The 23,842-nt window shown below is 40.9% G+C and overlaps 2 protein-coding genes across 3 annotated transcripts in view; one reads left to right on the top strand and one right to left on the bottom strand.

Moving 5' to 3' along the window:
* Window positions 1-73: 73 nt before the first annotated feature.
* Window positions 74-7,952, top strand: chic1 (cysteine-rich hydrophobic domain 1). The gene is made up of 6 exons (XM_050043035.1): window positions 74-239; window positions 2,610-2,664; window positions 3,675-3,830; window positions 4,218-4,274; window positions 4,736-4,795; window positions 6,539-7,952. Exons 1-6 carry the CDS (start codon window positions 94-96, stop codon window positions 6,587-6,589), a joined length of 525 nt encoding a protein of 174 aa, XP_049898992.1. The 5' UTR covers window positions 74-93; the 3' UTR covers window positions 6,590-7,952.
* A 3,412-nt stretch (window positions 7,953-11,364) lies between these two features.
* Window positions 11,365-23,842, bottom strand: part of lnx2b (ligand of numb-protein X 2b) — a 28,440-nt gene continuing 15,962 nt past the window's right edge. For both annotated transcript variants that reach the window (XM_050042157.1, XM_050042158.1), the window contains exons 5-10: window positions 21,247-21,678; window positions 20,248-20,394; window positions 18,330-18,504; window positions 14,885-15,128; window positions 14,635-14,793; window positions 11,365-14,476 (exon numbers count right to left, since the gene is read on the bottom strand). In XM_050042157.1, coding sequence (XP_049898114.1) covers window positions 14,341-14,476; window positions 14,635-14,793; window positions 14,885-15,128; window positions 18,330-18,504; window positions 20,248-20,394; window positions 21,247-21,678 — 1,293 coding nt within the window. In that variant the 3' untranslated portion in view covers window positions 11,365-14,340. The remainder of the gene's footprint in view (window positions 14,477-14,634; window positions 14,794-14,884; window positions 15,129-18,329; window positions 18,505-20,247; window positions 20,395-21,246; window positions 21,679-23,842) is intronic.

Genomic DNA, 23,842 nt, shown 5'->3' with positions numbered 1-23,842 from the left:
CTCTGGACGCAGAGGGGCGATCATCGCTATTCACAAACTCTGGCTCACCGCGCGCCCGCTCGTGCGTCCGCGCGCAGCCCCGTCGCAGACGTCATGAGCGTCTTACTACCCAACATGGCGGACTTTGATACCATTTATGAGTTGGAAGACGAAGAGGATGAGCACGTAGTGAGTGAGGAACACTTGCCCAGATACTGTCCGGAGCCCGTGGTGATGCGAGGGGCCGGACACATCACAGTGTAAGCGGAGCCGCGTTTGTCGCTGCCGTCTGTCGCGCTGTCGCTTTGTTGTTGTGCTGTCTTCATCCTTTAGCCTCATTAGCATGCTGCTAGCCTGCTAGCTAACGCCAAGCACAACAACTAACAGTTAGCCATATGTTTAAGCGAGGGGACCGTTGGTTTGAACACTAACGAAACATTATTACGACACATATTAACGTTAAGGGTTCTATTTCACCATGGCAACCATGAACTTGATAGACTAGCAACCGACATTGATTGGTAGGCAAGTTTACATGTGATGTGCCGTTATTAGAAGTCTGTGCTTGTAACGTTGTCACCGAGCACACTAAAACATCACCACCAGACTTAGTGAAGTTATCTGTCGAGTCAGCAGAGTGTCAGCCGGTGAATCATCGTCTAAAGCTTGTTTATTGTGAGTTTCATCATTGTTTACACGGGGACGTCAGCTTCACAGCTACGTTTTGATGGAGGCTGCATTATCAGGGTGACAACTAGAGCTTTAAGTACGTCAGCCCCCCACTATGACGTCATGTAGTTGTGCAGTGAGTTTTATTTAGAAGAAAATGCAAAAAATAATCACTGTCATCATCGTCAGATCTTCCCTACACCTCACCATAACATACATCTGACTAACATATGTTACATCCCAGCTGCCAAGCTGTGTTAGCCCTCTCTGCTAACTCTGGATTCTAGTCAGACAGAAATGAGGATGTCAGTTTTTAAACTCCGTATCATCTGTTAGTTTTCACATGGATGTTGTTTTTATTAAGCATTGCCCTTTCTTTCCAATCCAGGAAAGAGTTGCAAACAAATTTCTGTACAAGAAACAATATTATTGCCCACTTACAGCTTATACCTACTGAAAATATACCTACACACTGCTATCTTGTTTCCAAATCTTATTTTACTTCACATGGACGTCAGAACTGGTCTTAGTAAAGATGAGGCTATGAACACACCTTTTCAGGGTATCTGCGGGTCCTTAAAAAGTCTTAAAATGTTTTGAATGTTACAAAACTAAGGCCTAATAAGTCGTTAAAGTCATTCACCCATTTTTTAATTTCCTTTTGTGTAATTGAGTGAAGCCTTTCTATGTAAACATTTTTTTAAAACTATAATACTGTCATTTTACTTCCTACTTTCACTTACCTGTTTGCAAAATGTAGATTGACTTACTTCACTCTAATAACCATATTCCTATATAACACTATATATGCACAACACCACATATACACGACTTACCTGCAGTGCTTAGCAGCGATGCTGAAATAAGTAAAACAGGATTTGAAAAATCAGTCCTAAATTAGGTTAAAAGGTGTCTTGAACAGGAATTAAATTTAATTGTCTGGTACTTAAAGACACCCTGCTTTTCTTTGATACATAGAGCTGCAATGATTAAATAGATTAGTTGTCAACTATTAAATTATTTGCCAGTTTGAGTAATTTTTAAAGGAAAAAAAGTCGGATTTTTTTTATTCTTGCTCTTGAAATATGAATATTTTCTGGTGTGTTTTTATATATATGACAGGATATCCTTTTGTCATAGACAGAAAGACATTTAAAGATGTCATCTTGGGCTTTTGGAAACACTTCTTGACATTTTTTCAGCATTGTCTAACATTTTATAGACCAAACAACATTAAAGGTGTAGTGTGTAGGATTTAGTGGCATCTAGCAGTGAGGTTGCAGAACTGAAACTTCCAGCATGTGCCAAGCGTGTAGGAGAACTTTGGTGGCCAATGCAAAAATGTTTATAATGTCCATTCTGGGCTCCTGTAGAATAACATGGCATCTGCATGGAAGATATAAAGATGTAAACGCTGCAGTCTAAGGTAACAAAAACACAACAATTCTTAGTTTCAGGTGATTATAAACTACAAACATTCTTATTAATGTTAGATACTATTTCTGCCAATAGATGCCCCAAAATCCTACACACTGCTCCTTTAATGGATTATGGGAAGTGTAGTGTAAGCTTACCATCTTAGTAATAATTTGTTTGTCATTTATTTTTTGTATGTTTGACTTGAAGTGATTTTGCTGATGATAATTCATGGTGTTGTTTTTTTGGCAATATGGTGTCGCTTGGTTGTCTGGACACCTTCATTCTTGTTCTCTTCACATCAAGAACTGCAATAGAAATATTTCTTCTTGTGCCCTGCTTTTGTAGTTGTGTGTGATTTAAAGTCTCCCATCTCATAATTTAAACTAGTTTGTGAATGTTCTGTCTCGTCATGTAATCCAACAGTATATTTCCACTCTTGACTATTTTTGTTCTCATCATATAGTAATAGCAGTTTTTATACTTAGTTTTAGATTATTTTTTATTACCTTATCATTGCTCATATTTTGTTTGTCTTTCTTCAGGTTTGGACTGAGCAACAGATTTGACACAGAATTTCCATCTGTTCTCACGGGAAAGGTACAGTTGCTTTCTAGTTTTCTTGCACTTCAGTCTTGCAGGCTGCTTTCTGTTCAATTCCAAGTGGGAAGAATTAAGCAATTAAAGCCACAGTGATTCAGTTGTTCTTTTGGCCCCTTTAACAGCCCCAACTTCCCCAAACCGCCCCATTCAAACCTCTCCGAGAGGTTTTGATCTGGCAGAGCTGCATTTCAAGTGACGCACCACATTGTATAGAAAAGGGCCTGAATGTGCTGCTGTCCAGCTCTGTAAATGAGTAAGCCATCTATGGGGCTAAGTTGGCGGGGACCCCAGTGTTTTTGAGGGTCCAGCTCCCGGTGATAAAATAATGAAATGAAGACTCTGCCGCAGACAAGAAAGGAAAGCTTCCTGGGTCGGACGCAGAAACACAAAAAGGCTGCAGGGGTAAGAGCAGGCCGAGGGAAGTGTGGGGCAATAAAAAGTACCTTCAGTATTGTGACCCAGGGTGACATGTGATGGATGAGGTCACAATTATGATGATTGAAGGGTGCAGATCAGGCCCTGCTGGGCTTTATTCTGAGGTCTTTGGCTGTTTGCAAAGAGACCTTTGCATCCTGTCATAAAAGATTACGACCCCTGTTTTATGGCGTACAGACTCAGCGAGGAATGAGCATCCATTCAAGTTGTTTGGCCGGCGCTGCCACAGGCACTGAGCTTATCTCTCCTTTGAGTCCCTCCTTGCCTTGAACAGTCTGGAGCTTGGTTAGCAAGTCAGAGGCATAGTATTTAGAGATCTCATCTCATCTCTGGACAGCATCTCCAAATATCTACCTGTTGGTTTTTCTCAAGCTCTTTGATCTCTGTGCACAGGTTTTCTTTGTAGCAATTAGGAATCTTTCATGTTAGCACCACCTACAAACACTTGAAATGTCTCACTCCCTCTTGTAATTTTGTTATTGTCTCAATTTTGTTAATTCCCCCCACAGCATAGAGCCTGTAGGAGCTGTTTATTTTGGTGCACACATCAACCCTTTCTCTTTATTTTTTAGGTAGCGCCAGAGGAATTCAAAACCAGCATCAGCAGGGTGAACGCTTGTTTGAAGAAGAACTTGCCTGTGAATGTGAAGTGGCTTCTTTGCGGATGCCTGTGCTGCTGCTGTACAGTAGGCTGCAGTCTATGGCCTGTTATCTGCCTCAACAAGAGAGTAAGTCCCAGACCTCCTGTGACACGACTTGGACAGTTTAACTCTCCCTTACATCAGCGCTGATTACTCAGGGGCTGTTATAGCAATTCAGCCACATTGGCCTGAGTGTAGAGGGTAATAACAACTCGTGTTCAATTAGTGGCTCTGTGTAGAAATGACGCATTGCACTGCAGAGCTCCTCTCCTGCCCAGCTCATGGGTGTGTCATTTAAAGGTGGTGTTACCACTCAGAATTAATGGCAACAGAGTGGAAATTACTAGCTGGTAAATTAGGTGTTCAGTCCATAAATCCTAACACGGTGGCTGTTTACTGTTACCTGTTAAACTGTTAAATTAAGTATTTTGCTGCTGCCATTAATGCACATGCATTTGTTTTCTGTCCCAACAGACAAGACGGTCTATTCATAAGTTGTTAGAGTGGGAAAATAACCGATTATACCACAAGGTAAGAAAGACGAATTAGCACCTGTGTGGAAGTGTTTAATTGTCTGTGTCAGTGTAAGTCAAGTATCATCGTGATGGATAATGACCATTAATCTGTTCTGTAAACTCGAACCTGCCGCACAAGTGCCTCAGAGCTGAGTCAGATCTTGTGCACAAGGTCTGAGAGGACGGTGAGGTCAGCAGTAAAATGCCGTGTTAATTTTGTTTTGTCTCGCAGCAACAAATTACAGCTAGTAGCTGTGCAAAGGCATAAAGGAAGCTCTTCAGGGTGTCTGGCCACAGTTTGACCCCAGCGAGACCAGACAGCCCTGCTCCCAAATTCCCCCGACACCGAAGGGGAGATTTCAGACAGATTTTCCTTTGTGTGTGTGTGTGTGTGTGTTTGTGTGTGTGTGTTTGAGTCTTTGTCTGTTTGAGAGAGATGCTCATTCATTGTGTCTGTGTCTTTTCTTCTCTCATCAGCTGGGGCTGCACTGGAAACTCAGTAAAAGAAAATGTGAAAGCAGTAACATGATGGAATATGTAAGTGGACTGACACAACTACACCACTATGAACTATAAGATTACTGCACAATGTTACTAATATTTTAATTGATTTCCATTTAGTGCTGGACAATATATTTAAATGATAATGATATTGTGATCTGAGACTAGATATCCTCTTCATATCACAATATCGTGTTGTCTTTTCCGGGTTTTAAAGGCTGTATTCCAGTAAAGTGATGTAATTTTCTAAACTTAACAGACTGTTTTAGCTGTTTTATTATTTGCCTTTACCCACTCTGTCATTATATCCACCTTACTGGTGATTATTTATCAAAAAAAATTTAATTGTGTAAATATTTTGTGAGCGCCCCAATACTCAATCCTACAATATCAACGCACTATCAGTGTCACTACCAAGGTATCTGGTCAAAATATATAATATTATTTTTGATTTTCTCCACATTGCCCAGCTCTGTTTCCATTAGCAATTAAGCAGATCAATCTTGATCAACTGATCAGTCATGTTATAAAATATCATACAACAGCTTTTAAAAAAATCAGTTCATTTTTTAAATGTCTTGTTTTGTTTGACCAATAGTCCCAACACCAAGATATTTAGTTAAGTATTATATATGACAAAGAAAAGCAACAAATGCTCCCATTGGAGGAGCTAGACCCAGCATGTGTGTGGTATTTCTGCTTGGAAATAATTAATTCATTATCTAAACGGTTGCAGAATAATTGGTCCCATGTTCCCTACAATATACCAGAGTTTAATCGATTTAACTGTAACCTTATGAAACGGTTCTTCAAAAATCATAGGGGAAACAAAGTATGTGTTTAACAGCACACACTGACATCCAGAAATAAATAAATCAGAATCAGCTTTATTGGCCACGTATGTGTGCACATATAGGGAATTTGATTCCGGTCTTTTGTTGCTCTCAATGTACAGTCACAAAATAGACATACAGCTAAAAACAAGCTCAACACAAACACATTATTACTATAAACATTTGATTCAGTAGTCGATTTTCAGAGGAAGTGTCACTGGAAATCAAAAACTGCTGTTTAACTCAACACAGTTAAACTTATCTTTATCCAACATATTTGCTGTTGCAGACTTCTTGAATATAAATACTATTTCTAGGACAAAGGGATGCTATGTTAGAACTTCTCTTTTGTCTTTACAATACATATTAAATTACATTTTTTTTTAAATAGGAAACTAACTAAGAAATTCTTCAAGCTATACTATGCAGGAGTTGTTGGCTACTGATTGTCAACAGTATCACCAGCAAAAGAGAACGTGAAAACCAACTCCATCTTTGTCCGCTTGGTCTTTTGCCTTGCTATATCTGCGTTATTTCAAAGCTGTGTCCGTGATTTTTTCGTAGCTTCCTTCTGGGTGTGTGCTGCTTACAACCTTGTCGCTACCCTTTTATAAAGTCCTGAACTCACCTGCGTGCTGTGCCCAGGAAAGCCCCAAACACAGCAAAATAAGACGAAAATAAGAAAAATACAGGCAGAGAGCAGGGTCTGTGCAGATAAATACACCGCCACACACTTCTCGTGGGTCATAAGTGATGACCGAGAGGGACTACAAGAGTCTTTACATTATTTTATAGGGAAATCCTGCATAGTATACATTTAAGAAATGATAGGACCCCTTAAAAAAGGGGTCCATGATTGATTTTCTGTCATTTGGTTGTTATAATTGCTTCACCTCTCGTACATTTGCCCTGAATAATCATTTCTTTTCTATTTTTCTCTCTGTAGGTCATTCTTATAGAATTCTTACCCAAATATCCTATATTCCGACCGGACTGAGGAGGCTGTTAAAGACTGGACGTGTGGCCCTTGAATCTTATCCTTAGTGCCTTGTATATACAGTATGTTGGAATAAGGGTCTGCACCGTTGTCTCTCATGACGACCCTGTACATCTCCCAGTACCTTGTACATTAGAATTTGCAACACTGTCACTTTGCTTTAGAGCAGATTTTGCACATTTTCCCCGACAGAACTAGACATGTCCCCTCTGTTGCACTCAGATGTGTTTTTTTTTGTTACATGTGACAAACAAGTGAAACTCTCGAAAAGTGCATTTACCCCAAAGAACCATCAACTTATCCCATCTATTATATCAGTAATCCCTTGCAAAGAATGTGATGCCTCCACCTTCCTTAACTATCCTTGCCTTATGTATGATTTTTTTTAAAGATAACTCTACGTGTGAGAGGAAGAGGAGGAGGACTCTGGGTAATTCAACAAGTCTGTAGACTTCAATGCTGTTTGTTGGGTTTCCTCTCTTTGAATACAGTTCTTTGCAAGTAGATGGGATGGTTGAAATTGCCTAACGTACAGTGTACGTCACCACCCTGTGTTATTTCTTTACATTTGACCCTCTGTACATGGGAACTAGCTAGTGAACGAACTTGACCTGTAAATACCATGTTAGGATAAGCTGTACAGTGGTATACCATTGTTTACATAAAGTTACTTAGCTATTTAGTTTTTTTGCCAATATATTGCTGTACCATAGTTTTGATTAATGAAAGATGTCTATGTACCTTTCTAGTTTGTATGGACCTGTTTACCTTGTAAGCCATATAGTTACTATGTACATGATGCCAGAGTTAGGACTGATTATTGCACTTGAGCCCAGTAGGAAGTCAGGATTTCAGACATCCTGAAGATTCATCCACAGACAGCAGTGCATGGTACCACGTGGTTTTTGCCAATAAAGGTGACACTTAATGAGTCGTCATCTGTTAAAACTGGAGATGGTCGCATCTCTGATGTGCAGTCGGAAGATAACGATTTGAACTCTGCTCTTCCACTCATCTATTTTTTATCATTTTATCCCGACTTTGCATTAATTTTTATAGTTTTGTACTTCTCCCTGTGCTGTGTTTGCTCCTCCACATATCGAGCAGATGGTTCTTTTGTCTCAGTCATTCTGTCTCAGTGTTATTTTCCTGAATCGTAGTCAAGAGATTGCTGCAATGCGTCGTATTAGAGTGCCTCTGGAGTAGTCGGTGAACCACAGAGAAGTACAGGTTGAAATCTGTTCTCTTGTACAAAGGAGATTTTAAACCCTCCTCCCAGTATTGTCCCTGTTACAATTCTTGTAAATGTTCGTCATGGTGACCTAATCCCTGCGGAAAGAGAAAATAAATTGTTGATTTTGAATTCTCTTTGCTTCCTTTTGTCATTTGAAACCATTTTTTCACACTTGGTTACTGAAGTGTCGTCTTAAAGGCAGATCTGGCTGTTTGTCACGTTTAACAAGGTGTTGAATCGTTAACTTTAACAAGACGGTTGGCAATTAGTCGACACATTTGGGGAACTTTTACCATAACCTGCTGCTGCTTTCTAACGTTATGGATCAGCGGACAGAGAATACTGGACCTTGTCTTTACTTTATCTCAACACAACCCCCGAATACTGAAGTGCTGGCTTCACTTCAGTCTGGCTGGTTTTATGGTCCTTTTGTTTTTTTGTTTTCACATTCACAGTCTGTCCCTGTTGAGCCTGGAGTTTCAGGAACCATTTACTGCACCAGTGCCTCAATAGTTTAAGCTGCCACCACTAGTTTTATTTCATTTGGAGTGGAATTATAAATAGTAGTACGAGTCATAACCATAGCCATGCTTATGATAAATTCATTTTGGGGGAAATTTTGAACACAAAGTCACTTGCCCCTACTTGCACTTTAGTATTTTATGTTTATCATGTTTTATATTTCTGCTTTCCTACATTTTAGAGTGAAATATTGTACTTTTTACCTCACTATATTTACACCCAGCACACCCACCAGCCGTATCACAGCGCAGAAGTAAACATGCATCCAGTGTTGGGAGAGCTTCCTGGAAAATGTAGTGAACTAAGCTACTAATTACTCTACATCGAACTTTAGTTTCACTACATTGACGCTATCTCCAGAGAAATGTAGCAAGCTAGGCTACGAGAAAATTGCAAACCTACTTTGATTAAAAGAAAATTAAAATTTTAAAACATGGACATGTCCTGCAAATAACATGAGACATCAGTATGTCACTTTCTCTTCCTTCTTAATACTGATCTCTTCCTTTCTGGCTCTTTTCCTGGCCCTTGTTACGTCTATTTCTCTGGTGTCCACTGCAAATCCACTAAATATATACAGTCTATGGGCAAGACAAGTGAGAGACATGTCAAGAAGTGCAATGTAGCCAATCAGAGGTAGAGTAGGGCGGGTTTTTACCAAGAAAATCCAATAGCGAAAGCAGTAAGCAGAATAAACTTAAGGATTAGTATGTGACGTCATGTGGAAGTGCTTCACTTGTCTACATGCCTCGGTGTGGCGCTGGTGTCAGTCATATTACTTATCCTCCATTTTATTATCCTTACTTTTATCCAGACCTCTGCAGAAAAAACATCCGCTGCACTCCAGAGTAATTCCAGGGAAAAGGAGCTTGCAACTTTTGTGGATGCTACCCCACAACTCAGCCAATTAATCAGATTCGCTACTGAAAAGCTATTTGACTCAGAAAGTAGTGAATCTACCACCAATGTGCATGCATCTACTCATGGACGAGAGGCTTGGGACAGTACGAAATGTAATAATAATGTAAACATTATTGGTGTCCTCGGCTAGCCGTAGATGCACGTGACCTTCTGGGCAGTGATGCGGTTGGCAGGTGTAGTTCGGTAGAAAGAAAATAGTTCCTACATGAAAAGCTCACAACAAGGTCTGTGGATTATCCTGAGTCACCGGGTCATGATTTCTGCAAAGAGACATTGCTGCTGAGTTTTTAAAATGTATATTTTGGCACTTTGAGCACCATCTGGTTCCATTATACTGGAGAGAAGACAGACATCTTTACGGCTGATATCACCAACATTCTGCAACTCACACTAAAACTATCTATACCGATAAACAGCACTACAGGTGAGAGGAGAAATATGTATTTTTGGTTTGGGGGTGAACTGTCCCTTTAATAGAACTTAAAATATAGGACTTGTGCTCCTGTTTGTACATTGCTACTATTACCCTAGTGCTTTTTCCACCACTGGTAACTCACGCAGCATGTGACTCTTAAGTTAAGTTTCTGTGTGACTTTCAGTGACTTTACAGGGCCAAACGTGTTTGTGTCTTCATGGTGCTGCAGACTCTGGGGGCTTTCAGAACAGGTGTGTGTATTGAGATCATGTGACACATAGACTGCCCACAGGTGGACTTAATTTTACTAATCATGTGATGTATGGAAGTAAAGGTGAACAAATCTTTTTCTTTACCTCACCAACTCTGACTTTTTTTGGTAAGTCTGTTTCATAAAATCCAAATTAATATCCATCTAAGTTACAGATTGTTGTGCAACAAAAAAGGCAAAACGCCAAGGGCAGGTTTATACTTTTTCAAGGCGCTGTAAAAGCCACTTCTGCAACAAGTTGTACTGGTTGTTCTGTCTTGTGTGTTTGCATGCACAAACAAAAGTCTGTCTGGGTGGATGTGTGACAGAAGATGAGAGGCTTTAAATTGTCGTGTGTGTTTGGACATGCAGATATTCACAAACTTGAACTGTACATTCAGTCCTCCTTTCAGACACTCTGAACCACCTACAGCTTATGTAATACAGTTTCTCTGTGCACAGATGGTGTGCATACTTTATACAAACATGAGTCTGGTCAGCTTTAGTTTTGCATATTCATGTAAGGACTGCTGAGCTTAGGTTTAAGAAAGAAAAAAATATTAATGTCACAGAGACTCTAAAGTAAGAAAGGAGCCTGGGTCACTTCTTTTGTCTGTACAGTGTCTGTCCACTAGGGGTCACACTGAGCCATGAACAGACTGTACACTTTATTGGACATCACCACTGGGGTAAAGAATTTCAGGCATTCAGCCATCTGCACTTATTTTATTATTATTATATTCTTTTAAAATTTTCATGTTTTTTTAATGAGCTGCATCATAAGTTCAGATAACCGAATGCCTGAAATAAATAAAAATAAATATATAAAATGATGAAAAAATATGTAAAAAAATACATATGCATAATATTATTGTTACATACATACACACAAGTATATATAAAATATAAATATATATATATATTTTTTTTACATTTTTTTCATTATTTTATTTATTTTCATTTATTTGTATTTTTTCATTAATGTATTTTATTATTTTTATTATTAATATTGTCATTAATTTGTTTTTATTACTTATTTATCTAATTAATTTTCATGATCATTGTCTATCTCTCCATTTAGAAAGGTATTCACCTGTGTATATATATCCATAAAGGGGCACTAAAACTTCGACACCTAACTATTGACTCATGTAGGCCCTGAGTAATTTAAGAAACAACTGTTTAAAAAAGAAGAACAGTTTGTAATCTATTCAGGAACGTGGCACAACAAAACCCCTCTGATCTGTCTCACCATAATGACACTGGGACCAATAGCAGTGTGTGAAGCCCAGTAACATTACATTCATGTAAACATATGAGCTGCAGCGATTCTTCATTATTTTCCTGTCACTTTAGGTGAATAAGATAAAATATTTGAGATTCAAAATTGCGGAAAACCCAGACTCCATCTGTCCCCGTCCCCGCAGCGCAGTTAACAGAAGAACAGCTTGATTTGGTATAATTTTATTGAACATAATGAAACAGTGGATGGGCTGATACACTCATTACCTACTGTATATATACTGTATATATCACAACCACTCCGACTCCAAAACAAAATCTTACATGTATTATTCAATAAGTTTTGTCTCAATCAAGACACGAGAAAGGCCACTGGGAATGTGTTGACACGAAAAGAACGAGGTAACAGAAATTTATCTGAACACAGCCGCTATAAACAGTTCTTAATGAGGGGAGGGGGGGAACATATTATGGTAGAGTGGAAGTTTAAGGCAAGTACATTCTGGTTTGTCCTTCAAATGTCGACAAGGCACCCATTTATCAGAGTCGTTCAGTGTGATGTCATGTCAAAATAAATACAGAGCACTGGTCAATGGACACGTCGGCTGAATTTCTTATTTATAGACTAACAACACTTTTGATCAAGAGAATTATTTGCTTCTATTGACCAGCTCAGTGTTTTAAACATTTTAAAAGTTTATGTCCTGTTGCAGAATTTAAATCAGGAGCAGGAACAGGAAATAGACTTGGACCCAAGCTGTTTCCTTCCAAAGCAATCCTGATTAAACGTTCTGCACAGGTTTCCTGTTGAGTTTAGGAGTGTGTTATATTTTACTGATTCCTTTTATGGCTTAGATAGGACTGGGGCTCAGATATCTCAGACTCTTTAGGCCCCTTTAAACTGGTCATTTCTGTCTGTGTTTGTATGAAAGTGTCAAACTAAAAGCGACAGCAGGTCTTTTCTCTGGCTTTACAACAACCTTCCTGTTAAAACCAAATTCTCTTTTTGCAGCTTTACAGGAATTTTTTGTATTTTTCAACCTGGACCCTTTATCCTCATATTTTTTGCGTCTAAGTGACTAAGGGAGACAACCATTTTTGAAACTGGTCCAGTATTGAGCAAGACCGCTGTCAAACAGGCTGCTGTGTAAACACTCGGGGCATTTGTGTACCGTATTGAAAGGGAACACTACAGGTACGATCAATTCTTTTTAACCAGAAACAGCCCCGAAATCACCATGGACAAAGTCACCAGACTCCATTTAAATAAACACTAATTTTAGGGTGTTTACAGCCAGCATATTTTCAAAATAAGTGGGTGAATTAAAGGTTTATTTCAACCAAATTCGGTTGGTCGGTAATAGTTGGAACAGTGGAAAAAATAACCAAGACAGTTTTTGTGGCTTTTTATTGTTTCTGCCGACTTTGAATGAAGCGTGTTTTACCATGATGAAATTACAGTTTATTGAATTGGAGTCTGGTAGATTTAGCAAAAGCAACTTCAGAGCTGTTTCTGGTTTAACAAAAAGGATCTACTCTTGAACAAAAAAGGTTTTCCTCTGTAGTGATCCTTTCCAATAATGTTGTCAAACGCTGTATGGTATGGTACAGTACCGCTCTGTTAGGTACACATTTTTCCAGTTTCCACTGTGAAAAGTTGTGGATGGCACCAATGAAACCGCTCCATACCGTCCCCATTTTGGTCCCCCCTCTGTTGGGGTACCTAGCACACAGATCTGGCACTAAAAGGTGGAGCTGTGAACACAGCAGTCCGTTGATTGGTCAATAGAGGACGGTCACTCTGCTCAGGGCTGAGTTGTGGCTGGTTTTGCATAACTTAAATTTCACTGTGACAACTTTGACCATTACTTTAGTTTTTATATGACATACACTTTTAGTAATGAGTGGATCTTCAAGGGTTTATATATATTAATTTCGACTGGATTACGTAACCAGCATAAATTCTAATCCCCGCTCCGTGAGGGCTACGGCAGCACTAAACCCCTGAGCTTGCCTGAGGACTAAATGCACAAACCCGCTATGTTTAAATATCCCATGGAGAGAGACTCTCACTGCAGCCTGTTTTATTTTGTTTTGAAAATGTCAGTGTGCAGCCTCGTTCTGTGGCCGATCAACGAGGTGCAGACTTCCATCTGTGTCACCGGTAATGAGGAAATACAGAGAGTGTTGGACGGAGTAGTGAGTGACAACAACCCTGCCCACATTTAAGATGCTGGGGTCTAGGTACCATTTCTGAAGGGTTACTGGTGGTTCCAAAGGTACCATACTGAAAGTGTTTGGTGGAAATGGGACTTATTAATCTGAGCCTGTCGAAGGTAAAAACAAGCACATTTAATGGATGTACATTGACAGTGATGTGCCCATTAGTTACGCTGCAGCCTGTTTCCTTGCCTGCAGCGTTCTTGCTCAATACGGGACCAGTTAAAAAAAATTGTTGTTGTCTCCATTACTCACTTAGACATAAAATCATGGGAAAATAGAGTCAATGTTGAACCGGCTTCATCATTCTGTTGCACGTTTTAAAAGTGAAACAAAATAGAGTTAATAAAACTACACTTGTGTTCCCACAGCTACAGGACAGGAGGATTTATCTGTCTTTGGCATGAGTCTGTACGGTCAGCAGCCATCGTGTTATATGTAGTCATCTATAATTCTTCATCACAACTGTCTACATATATGGTAAGCACTACATTTCATCTTTGGGTGAAGACATGACTAACAAATGATAACAGGAAAGTAAAATATAAAGTATTCAGAAAAGGATCAAAAAGATGTTCCAAAAACAAACTATCCTTTCAGTTTGTCCTTAAGGATATAATCCACTGATTGTCATCATCTTTGCACCCTGATTACACCCATTTTGTTCAATCATCTGTGTGAGAGTGTGAGAGGAGGTCACTGCTGAGTCCACGCTCAGGGGAGTCTTTCCCACTGTACACCAAATGGTTCTTGAGCACAAGTGTTCTATGTTACACTACTGATCAACAGACTGAACAATGTAACCGAGCAGTGAGTTACATATGGAAGGGACAGTGAGTGGCCCAGTCAGGAATGCAGCTGAGCAGGGCGAGGATCTGTGTGTGTGTGTGCTATGATTAAAGAGGCTAATTAAAAAAGAGGAGGGTGAATGTGCAGGTGTGTTTTTGCTACACTAGACTCCCAGGCCAGGACACCACAGTCAGCGTGACTTTATTCTTCTGCAGCTTCAGCATGGGGATGAGAGAGGAGTTGTTCATTCCCACTGTTGTGGCTCCGTTCACCGCGACGATCTCATCGCCGCACCTGGAGGGGACCGCAGGCCGTTAATGTGGACAGTGATGAAAGGATGCAGGGGCTGATTACTGCGTGTACTTCAAAGACTTTGTTGTGAGCAGGTTAATGCAGGAACTATTTTTACACACCAAAACAGTGTAGAGGGAAAATGTGTCTTTGTTACTTACTTGAGGCGTCCGTCAAAGTGAGCAGGGGTACCAGGCACAATGGTTTTGATGAAGAAAGGCTGCTGGCCGTGGCTCTCCTCGTAGCCGCCGACGATACTGAAGCCCCAGCTCTCGTTGTTGGTCTTCTGCAGGACAATGTCCCGACACCAGTGCATGGGGCTGAAACAACAAGGCCAGAGTCAGAGCTGGCTCTTTCACACACAAACGAACAGAGCACACTTGAAGTAGAGAAGCAGAACTCTGGCTCTACCTTGGTAATCCCAGCCAGCGAGTCCACAGTGGCGTCCAGTTGAGGGTGTCGTCTCGTGGGTCGTCCAGAGTGTCCAGTTCGTCCTTGCTGCCAGCCTCTGCGTCGTCCTCTGACTCCTCGGAGAGGGTCTGGATGACACGGAGTGACACCTGGGACTGAGCTGTCTGAGCCTTCAGCACAGAGACTGCCTCACTGTAGGTCAGCTGGGTCAGATCGACACCGTTGATGCTGAGCAGAACGTCACCTGCGGAGACACAGATGACGTGATCAACATGGGCAGACATTTTAGTTAGGAGGATCTCTGGGTTCAACATGAAGAACAGTTTTTCATTTGACTGTTTTACTTAGGGGTGAACTTAATTTGTTGTCAGTTCAACCAGATGAATTAGACTAAGAAACTAAGACTTTGTCTACATTAAGCTGTCTAAACAAGAAAACACCATTGTTTGGATGAGGAGAAGAACAGTTTTAGTCTGGATGGAGGGCTGAAACCAAGAGAATAGGAAGCGTTTACAAATTTAACCAGCTTAATGTGGACGTACTCTGGGGCTACACAACAGAGACAGACCAAACAGAGACCTTTCAAAGCCCTGCTGACCCTGTTTTAATTTAAAAACACTGCAGCTATATTTTAGTCTGGACAGGTGAAAACAGAGACGTTTTAAAAACGATGATGCAGGAACCCTCGTTCACTTCCTGATTGGGTCTTATCAGTGACAGCTTGTCATGTCAAAACATTGCTAGGCCTACATACCTTTTGTGTTTTCATCCTTCTTGTGTATGTACTTATTTATTGTCATGGCTTCCTCCAGCAATGGATAATGCTCCTGATCCACTAACATGTTGCCATATTTGTTTTATAATGACTCACAGTCTCTGTTTTCCACTGTCTTGACTTATACTCGTGTTTCTTTCTTCTGTAATTTACTTTGTATTGGCATTTAACATTAAACCTCAACTGTGTGCATTCATCAGATTGACCCATTTATCCCAGTGTGAAACCAACTGTTCTATTTTATGGTTGACAAATGCTGTTATCTTCTCCATTTTGTAAATGTCCATTGTAATGTCGATCCATACTTTTAGGGTTGGGCTCTCCTGCAATAGCCATTTCCTGGTAAGAGTCCTTTTTTCCATCCACCAGCAGTATATTCATCATCCATTAGTCACTTTTTGGTTATTCCTGAGGTATACACCCAAAAAATATAAACTTACTCACTAGTGGCACAGCACATTATGTAGAGTCCGACGTTAAGGTTTTTTCCTACTTGCCCTGCTGGGCAAGTACTTCTCAAATCTACTTGCCCCATCTAAATTCTTACTTGCCCTGCCTAAGAGGTTCTTTTTCTGGCTGTATGGTGCATATTTTCGCTCATGACTTATATCTTACGTCAGCAGAGATGCTCAGCCAATGGAGGCAGCAGCACATAAAAAAGCAGCACACTGCAACTGGCCCCTCCGAGGACAGAAACAGGAGAGGAAATACACGATTACAGGCCTGGAGTTAAGATATTTTTAGGGCAAGGCCACTTTGGCCTTTGATAAATACAAATTTATTGAGGCATCACGGCCAAAACCAATGGTGCAATAAGAATATGTGCTAACTACATTGAATGAAGACAAAATAATATATGTGTTGAAAAACAGTACTGAGTTCATTAAAACTGGGTGTGCATGACTGGGGATATATCTCGTTTCTTGTTGTTTTGATTCATGTCCCTTATTTTTTAAGTCTTTGAAATCTCTTTATTCTGTTGTTATCTCCTAGTTATTAAGAAATTATTATTAGAAGAAGATTCTTTATTGTCCTTTCTCAGCACATTACATACTGTACATTTGACCTCTGCATTTGACCCATCCTACTGTATACACTAGGAGCAGTGGGCAGCTGCAGTGCAGCATCCAGGGACCAACTCCAGCTCTTTTGCCAATGCCAGTGCTCAGGGTCACTGACAGGAGTATTCACCTAACATAGCCTACATATCTTTAATTATATAATTATTTATATGTCTCTATGTATATTTTTACATAAATCCCCAATATTTTATTTGACTTTAAAAAAATCCTCTTCCTTCATTTTATTTGACAATGTTTATTGTATTGTATTATATGTATTAATTCTCTACAGGATCTTGTATGTTCTGTAATGTGTGTTCAATTTATTAAAAGAAAAAAACAAAAAACGTTTTGGTGAACCCTGCAGCAAAGTGAACCCTCTTCCTCAAAGAGGATCTTTGCCTCCAAGTTTGTTCCTGGCGGCAGAGCAGAGTGAACCGTCTTTCTTAGAGGATCTTTGTCCCATGAGAGCAGGCACTAACAGCTGCTCTCCGTGTCCGCATTTAAAACAACTTTCGCTGGCGATTTGACAGTCACTAGAAGCACATTATGACCCTTTGTAAAAGTTTCTGTGTGGTACCTGTGTTGTACATGAGCTAACGTTAGCGGCTAAGGACTGAGAGGCTGTCCGGTATGTGTGTGGGTGTCCGAGTCGGTGCTGCTTGCCCGATCAGGCATGTCTGCGCAGGGTCTGCTGGCCCGCCAGCTATTTTTACTTGCCCCGGGCATTCGGGCAACCGTTAATGTCGGACCCTGGACATTTGAAAATATCTTGTAGGGCTTTGTGTCTCCCTCTCCAGTAGTCTTTAATAACAGGGCAGTACTCAAGTTACTTTAGGTAACAGTTTCACCAAGCCAAGAAATCTTTGGTCTTACTTTCGCCATCACTGTTCTTCCTCTGTAGTGTTTTCTGTAACAAAGCAACCAACTGCAGAGTAGATTATCTGCTTTCTGTTTACACCCGGCACTTGCATGTCCACTGTACGTGATATGTCATATGATAAGCGCTTTAAGGCGTGTTAGTATGGACAGAGATTATTTCTGAAGCGGTGCTGAAGTATGGAGATCATTTTCATTTTTAACACAGTTCTAAAATGAAAATGTTAGTCTGGCCACAATGTTTAGAGACCGCACTTATCCCAAAGACGTCAGTGTTAAGCCTTTATTTCAGCACACATCCTCTCCGTTTAAGTGCCCTTGAGCAACACATTGTACCTCTGAATAGAAGCACGATAAAAGAGGATTGCTCTTTTGTTATTCGGCCAACTGTCACATTGTAATGAATTTGCAAACTGGACTGTAAATACTTTCCCATAAATAGTTTCTTGCTGTTGCGGTGTTCAGTGTTATTTATCCAAAGTTTCTGACTTAACGTCTAAATTGAACTGAACCCATTCTCAAGATCAATTGACAAAACATAGCAAAAATTTGTCACATTTTTTAGATAAGTGTTTCAACAAAAAAAGTCTGATTAATCAATGATGAAAAAATATTTGCAGCCCTCGTCAAGACAATAACGATACAAAGACACATTTCCAAGACTAAAACTTCTAGCACAAATTCCTGATTAAAAGGTCAGAATCACACATCACCAGATGCTGCTTTGTACCTCTTTTGATGGTGCCATCTCGGTGGAGACAGCCAACAGGCTGCACACTCGTGATATAAACGGGCAGACGACTGCGACAGTCCCTCCCCCCAGCGATGGTGATGCCCAGGGAAAGCCGAGGCTCCTTCTTCAGGCTCACAGTCTTCTCCTGGCTGGAAAACCCACCTGGAGGATCCTGTGTGAACAAAGAGACAATTTAATACCAAGTGAAGACAAATATTGATCAGTATCACCATAGGAATTTTAAAACAATGCTAGCCTCAGTCAGGATGCCATGTTTCACAAATTCTCCACAAGAATTATTGATTTATGTTCTTTTGTTTGATAAAACACACACACACACACACACACACACACACACACACACACACACACACACACACACACACTTCAGTCTCTCCAGGCTCCTTTGACTTAATTGATTCCCCTACAAGACCACTCGTAGAAACAAATGTGAAACATTTGAGAAGGAGCTGAGAGGTAAGGGTAGAGGCAACGTGTGAGGATCAACACTGAGCTCTCGTAGTGGAAAAGATGTGTGGAAAATGACAGCTTCAACCGGCCTCCTTGTTTCACTCTGGAGTCTGTAAACCATTAGAAGGGAAGCTGGGGGAGGAGGGGGCTCTTCCTCCCCCCAGCAGGGAACCCATCCCCCCCAGCAAGACGAAAAGGCTCGACTCTGCAGGCGAAAGCTAACTGTTACCAGCTTTGATCCTCTGCCACCCAAAGAAACAACCAAAAAACAACAAGACAGTGGCCCCGTAGCGGCAGAGTGAGCAGCACCCCAGGCCTTTTGATCAGGACAGAGGGAGGCCCCGGAGAAGGGCTTTCATCTCTGCTCACCGACGCAGGTGTCTGCTCGCAAAGCTTCTCACCCCCCATGGGGGGGGTTGCTATTCTTTCTACGGATAGTGTATGGCACAACTTAGTGTGACCAACAAAGGAGCAATCGTCACAATTACACTGTGTAAACACAAACATGTAAGCTTTGTAAGATGCTGCGAACAACACTGTGGTTAGAGTTGTAAAAGAAAGTTAGATTTCTAATCGTCTCATGTTGTCAGATTGATCTCTGCATCGCTGTATCAGCACGAGGGAAAGCTCTGGAAGCAGACATTATCGTTCTGCTATAGGTGAAAAACGCTTTGGCTTGTTTATATTTCTTAAAACCAATCACAATTGTCTTGGGCAGCGCTCAGGCCAGGACGCAGCAGAGTCCACGCAAAATGGTGTCAGGGCGTATCTTGATTTGGAAGATGTGCACATAGGGTGGCGAGCACTGTCACTAAAATGGCTAGCTCTCCACAAATGGAAATGCCATAAAAACCAGCAACAGATATATGTCGACTGTGTGATTCGACTTTCACTGATAAAAGTGACAAGTAATTTAATCAGCGCCCTAGAGGTCAACCCTGACAACTTGAGCTCTGGAGGAACTCACTCAACGCGGTAAAGCTTCAGATTTGCAGTAAGTTGGTGAAGCCAATGTCACTGGCAAATGCTGCTGCCAGAATTAAAAGATGTGGCCAAACAACTCTGACACACTGTGTCAGAAAAACTTCCTGTGAAGTAAAGTCTGGGATTTTCCAAGTTGTTTTGATCGTGGTGGATCTTCACAATAATCCACCAAAAGAACAACGTGGGCCTTATTGCACGATCCAAATCTACGTCAAAACTTGGGCGCGTAGGTTATTTATGTTGTTTCTCGCAGTGATGGGGATTTTTTAACACACAGATAGCGGAAGGGGACGAGAATACCTGCCTCGATAGCCAGCCGCCAATGGTTTATAACCATAGTCCACACCCAGTGAGTCAAACTAGATTTCCACCATTTAACAGCTGACAAGAGCCTGGATGAACGTGGATAAAAATATTTCATTGAAGAAATAGTTTGAGCATTAGTTTGTGAGGAAATGACCTTCATGTAGGTGGACCGGCGCCTGAAGTACTGCGGCTCAGGCGCCCTCCTGGCTGCTCTGCTGTGTTGTCCCTCTCTGCTGCTTCCTCCTTCCTCCTGAGTCTCTGCAGGTCTCATCACCACAAAATTCACACGCACCTCACTCGCCTACAAACACAAGAAAAAGCAATTAATACCACAGCAAATACAACACTCTAATATGATTTTGTGATCACTGGATGATGTTTTGGTTTAGGTTTTCTGCAATCAACAACGTATCATTTATATTACTACCGATCATGCCATAATTGTTGAGTTGTCAGATTGATTTGCTTCCATCCTGGCAGCCTTCAGTTCATAGAAATTTAAAGACAAACATTTTTATTAATCCTGCATTGGGGAAATCCAACTTTTATACTCTGTTGTTCTTGTTCATTATACACATGAGCCTGAAATACACACATGCTCCAAGCTGTTGGGGGTTTGGTGCCTTTCTCAAGGTTAACTGGCACCTCTCCAGCTACCAGTCCACACTCTGAACCGTGGTCCATGTGGGACTTGAACCGGCCACCCTCCAGTTTCTAAGCCAAGTCCCTGCCACTCTTTCAAATCAAGGGAAAACCTGCTAAAAATAGGCAACAGACTCCTTTCCCATTGCTGGTGGACCAGAGCTCTGTACATCGCTCTACGGTAAACAAGAATGGCTTTCTTTTTTTTCTTTTTTTTAACTGGTGTGTCACCTTTATTGTCACAAATGTGCTGGAAAACAAGGTTAGTAAAAGGTGAGTGCACTACTTTCTGGAAACCATCCTCAAAATCCTGCTGCATTCCCTAAATGCAGCAGCACAGATAGGTTCAAACTAGTCCATGCTCACAGCTAAACTATCACAATAACAAAATGTTCAACATACCAAACAAACTCAGCCTGGAAGAAAGGAAAGCAGTCTTTAAAGTCATAGAAAATGGTTTATGATAATGTTGGGTGTTATTTCTAGTTAATGTACATGTCCTTTAAGATACCTGTATGATCTGGGCAGCACTCTCAGGTGTACCGTGCCTCAGATCGTGTCCATTGATGGCCAGCACTTTGTCATTGTTCCTCAGTTTTCCGTCTTTGGCTGCCAAACCACCAGACAGCAGGTCCAGGATGAAAACTCCGCTCTCATCCGATTTGCGGATGAGTTTGATGCCGAGCGGTTCGCTGCGCTGACTCTTCATGAGCGTCACCTGCAGGACTGTGCCCGGGTTGTGATTGGAGGTAGCGTTGCCATGGGGACTGTGAGAGGACTGGGAGGCAGTGGATGTGGTGCTGGAGGAAGGGTGATGATCAGAACGTGGATCCCTTGTTTTGAAGCCTTTCTCCTGCATGACAGTGAGCCGGAGGAGGGAAGGCTGCCGCAGCACTGCGATGGCCCGAGAGTGGGGGACTGAAGCCAGACTGATGTCATTCACCTGGAGACATGACACCGTAGAGAGAAGAGACAACAGTCAGTGGTGCAGCAGCCTAATGCAAACATTACAGTGCACACTTTTTGTTGAGCAGAAAAGTGGGAATAACTTATTGTGTTCCTTTTCCTCCAGGATAACTCTGTAAATGCCATAAAGTGGCACCATGATGTGTTGTTAAAACTTAAAGCTCTGTTTTATTTGTGCCGTCTCACTTTTATATCATATCTGTATCTCCTGCAACAGAATCAGAACAAATACTTGTTACAAGACAACATCAGCTTGCCTCTTCTGTTTAAAATAAGAGCCTGTCAAAGAAATATTTACCTCACAATTCTGATTAAAAATTAAGCTGTCACAAAAATCAATGCATCGATTCAAAGGGAAGAGAAAGATTGAGTTTCAAGATCTGAATGACGCAACTTCGCTCGTCTCCACGGTATCTCTTTACATCCACCACCTTTCCAAGCAGCCAAAAATCTCCAGCTAATGTTTCACATCCTGGAGGCAGCCTTTTTGACGGCAGGTTTTGTTTTCTTATTCAGGTTTGTGATTGGTTGGCTTCGGAAGGGAAAGCTAGATTTTGGAGGACACACTGAGGCAGGGCTGCCAGAGCCGAATCTGAAATAGTCTATAAGCTCGGCTTACAGCGGTGCTGCGTTCCAGGAGAACCGGAGGGAAGAAATACAAGGAGGAGGACATTGTTGGAGGAGAGGAAGCCACAACTTATTAAAATCGTCAGTTATATTCTGCAACTCCATTCTCCCCTATGGAAACCTAAACTCTTACCGCAAATAAACCATACTCAAAAAAGTTCATAAATACATATAAAATTTTCACGGGTCAGTTGACACTGACCTCTAACATGTTGATAAAATGTCTATAAAACTGTGGTAAAAAGTGGTGATGGAGCTGCAAAGATTAGACGATTAATCTATTGAAAGAAACTGAATTGCAACTACTTTGATAATCAATTAATTGCTTGTAATCTTTCAAGCAAACATGCCAAACATTTGTTGACTCCAGGTTCTCAAATTAAAGATTTTGTGGCTTTTTAAGGTCTTACATTGTAAGTCAAAACAAGACATTTGATGACGTCACATTGAGCTTTATGACAGGCCTATTCAACTGGCAGCCTGGCGAGCCACATCTGACCCAGGAGCAAGTTCCGAGTGGCCCAGCATAGACTACATAAATCTGATTTTATGCTATATGACAAAATATGTACCCTACATATAGTGTCTGAAAGTAGCCAAAGAGTGAGCCGCCTCACTTTCTTTCCATCTCTGTTGAGTTACATATGCACAGTACGAATTGGGTAGGATGTACAGATTGATGTATTGACACCACCAATCATATCTTTTACAAATCAGGGTCATGTGAAACAGCTCTGACCATGCTCAGTATCTTTTTTAAACACCTGGGCTGTGGTCAAATATTTTTAAATACATCCTTAATCTCAACACTTTTCCTTGACCTCCATTTAAAACGACGTGAGGTGAGGTGAGGTGAGGTGAGGTGAGGTGAGGTGTGTGTGTCTTTGTATGTGTGTGTGTGAGAGAGGGGAGAGAGGGAGGAGATACTGGTGGTCACTATTACTGCCACTTGTTATGGTTCTATGTATTGATAGTGCTTTTTTATTGTGTTCCTGCACTGTGTGATGTGCCTGGGTTAAATATGTGACTGTTGCCTTTTATTTCAAAAGGTGAAACGACGAACATTTCTATTTTGTTAATATGTTCATTTAATTTGTGTGAAATTTGTCATTACCAAAAGGAAAATAACTGCTTTAAATAGGCTGCTGGAAACGACTGGCCCATCTATATTTCCTGGTTTTTATGTTCAGCCCAATTGAGTTTGTAACTGAATAGCCCTGCTCTGTGATATTGTTTTCTGATGTTTTGTGGCCCAAACAATCAATCTATAAATTGAGAAAATTATCAGAAGATTAACTGATTATGAAAAGAATCATTAGCGGCACAATAAATGATTACCACTACCAGAAACCTCATCTCAATGTTTCATAGTAACTATGGTTCTGTAACTGTTTCAAAAACAACAGGTTAAATTTTAATCCCATTCATGTCTGAACACCTCTCACACAGAAATGTGATAAGTCAATCAGTGACAACAACAGTCAGGTAAAGCTGCTCACACTGACACCGACGTG

The sequence above is a fragment of the Epinephelus moara genome, chromosome 4 (assembly GCF_006386435.1).
Source record: "Epinephelus moara isolate mb chromosome 4, YSFRI_EMoa_1.0, whole genome shotgun sequence".
NCBI lineage: Eukaryota > Metazoa > Chordata > Actinopteri > Perciformes > Serranidae > Epinephelus > Epinephelus moara.
Note: the sequence above shows the minus strand (reverse complement) of the source record. Positions and strands in the feature narration are given on the sequence as shown.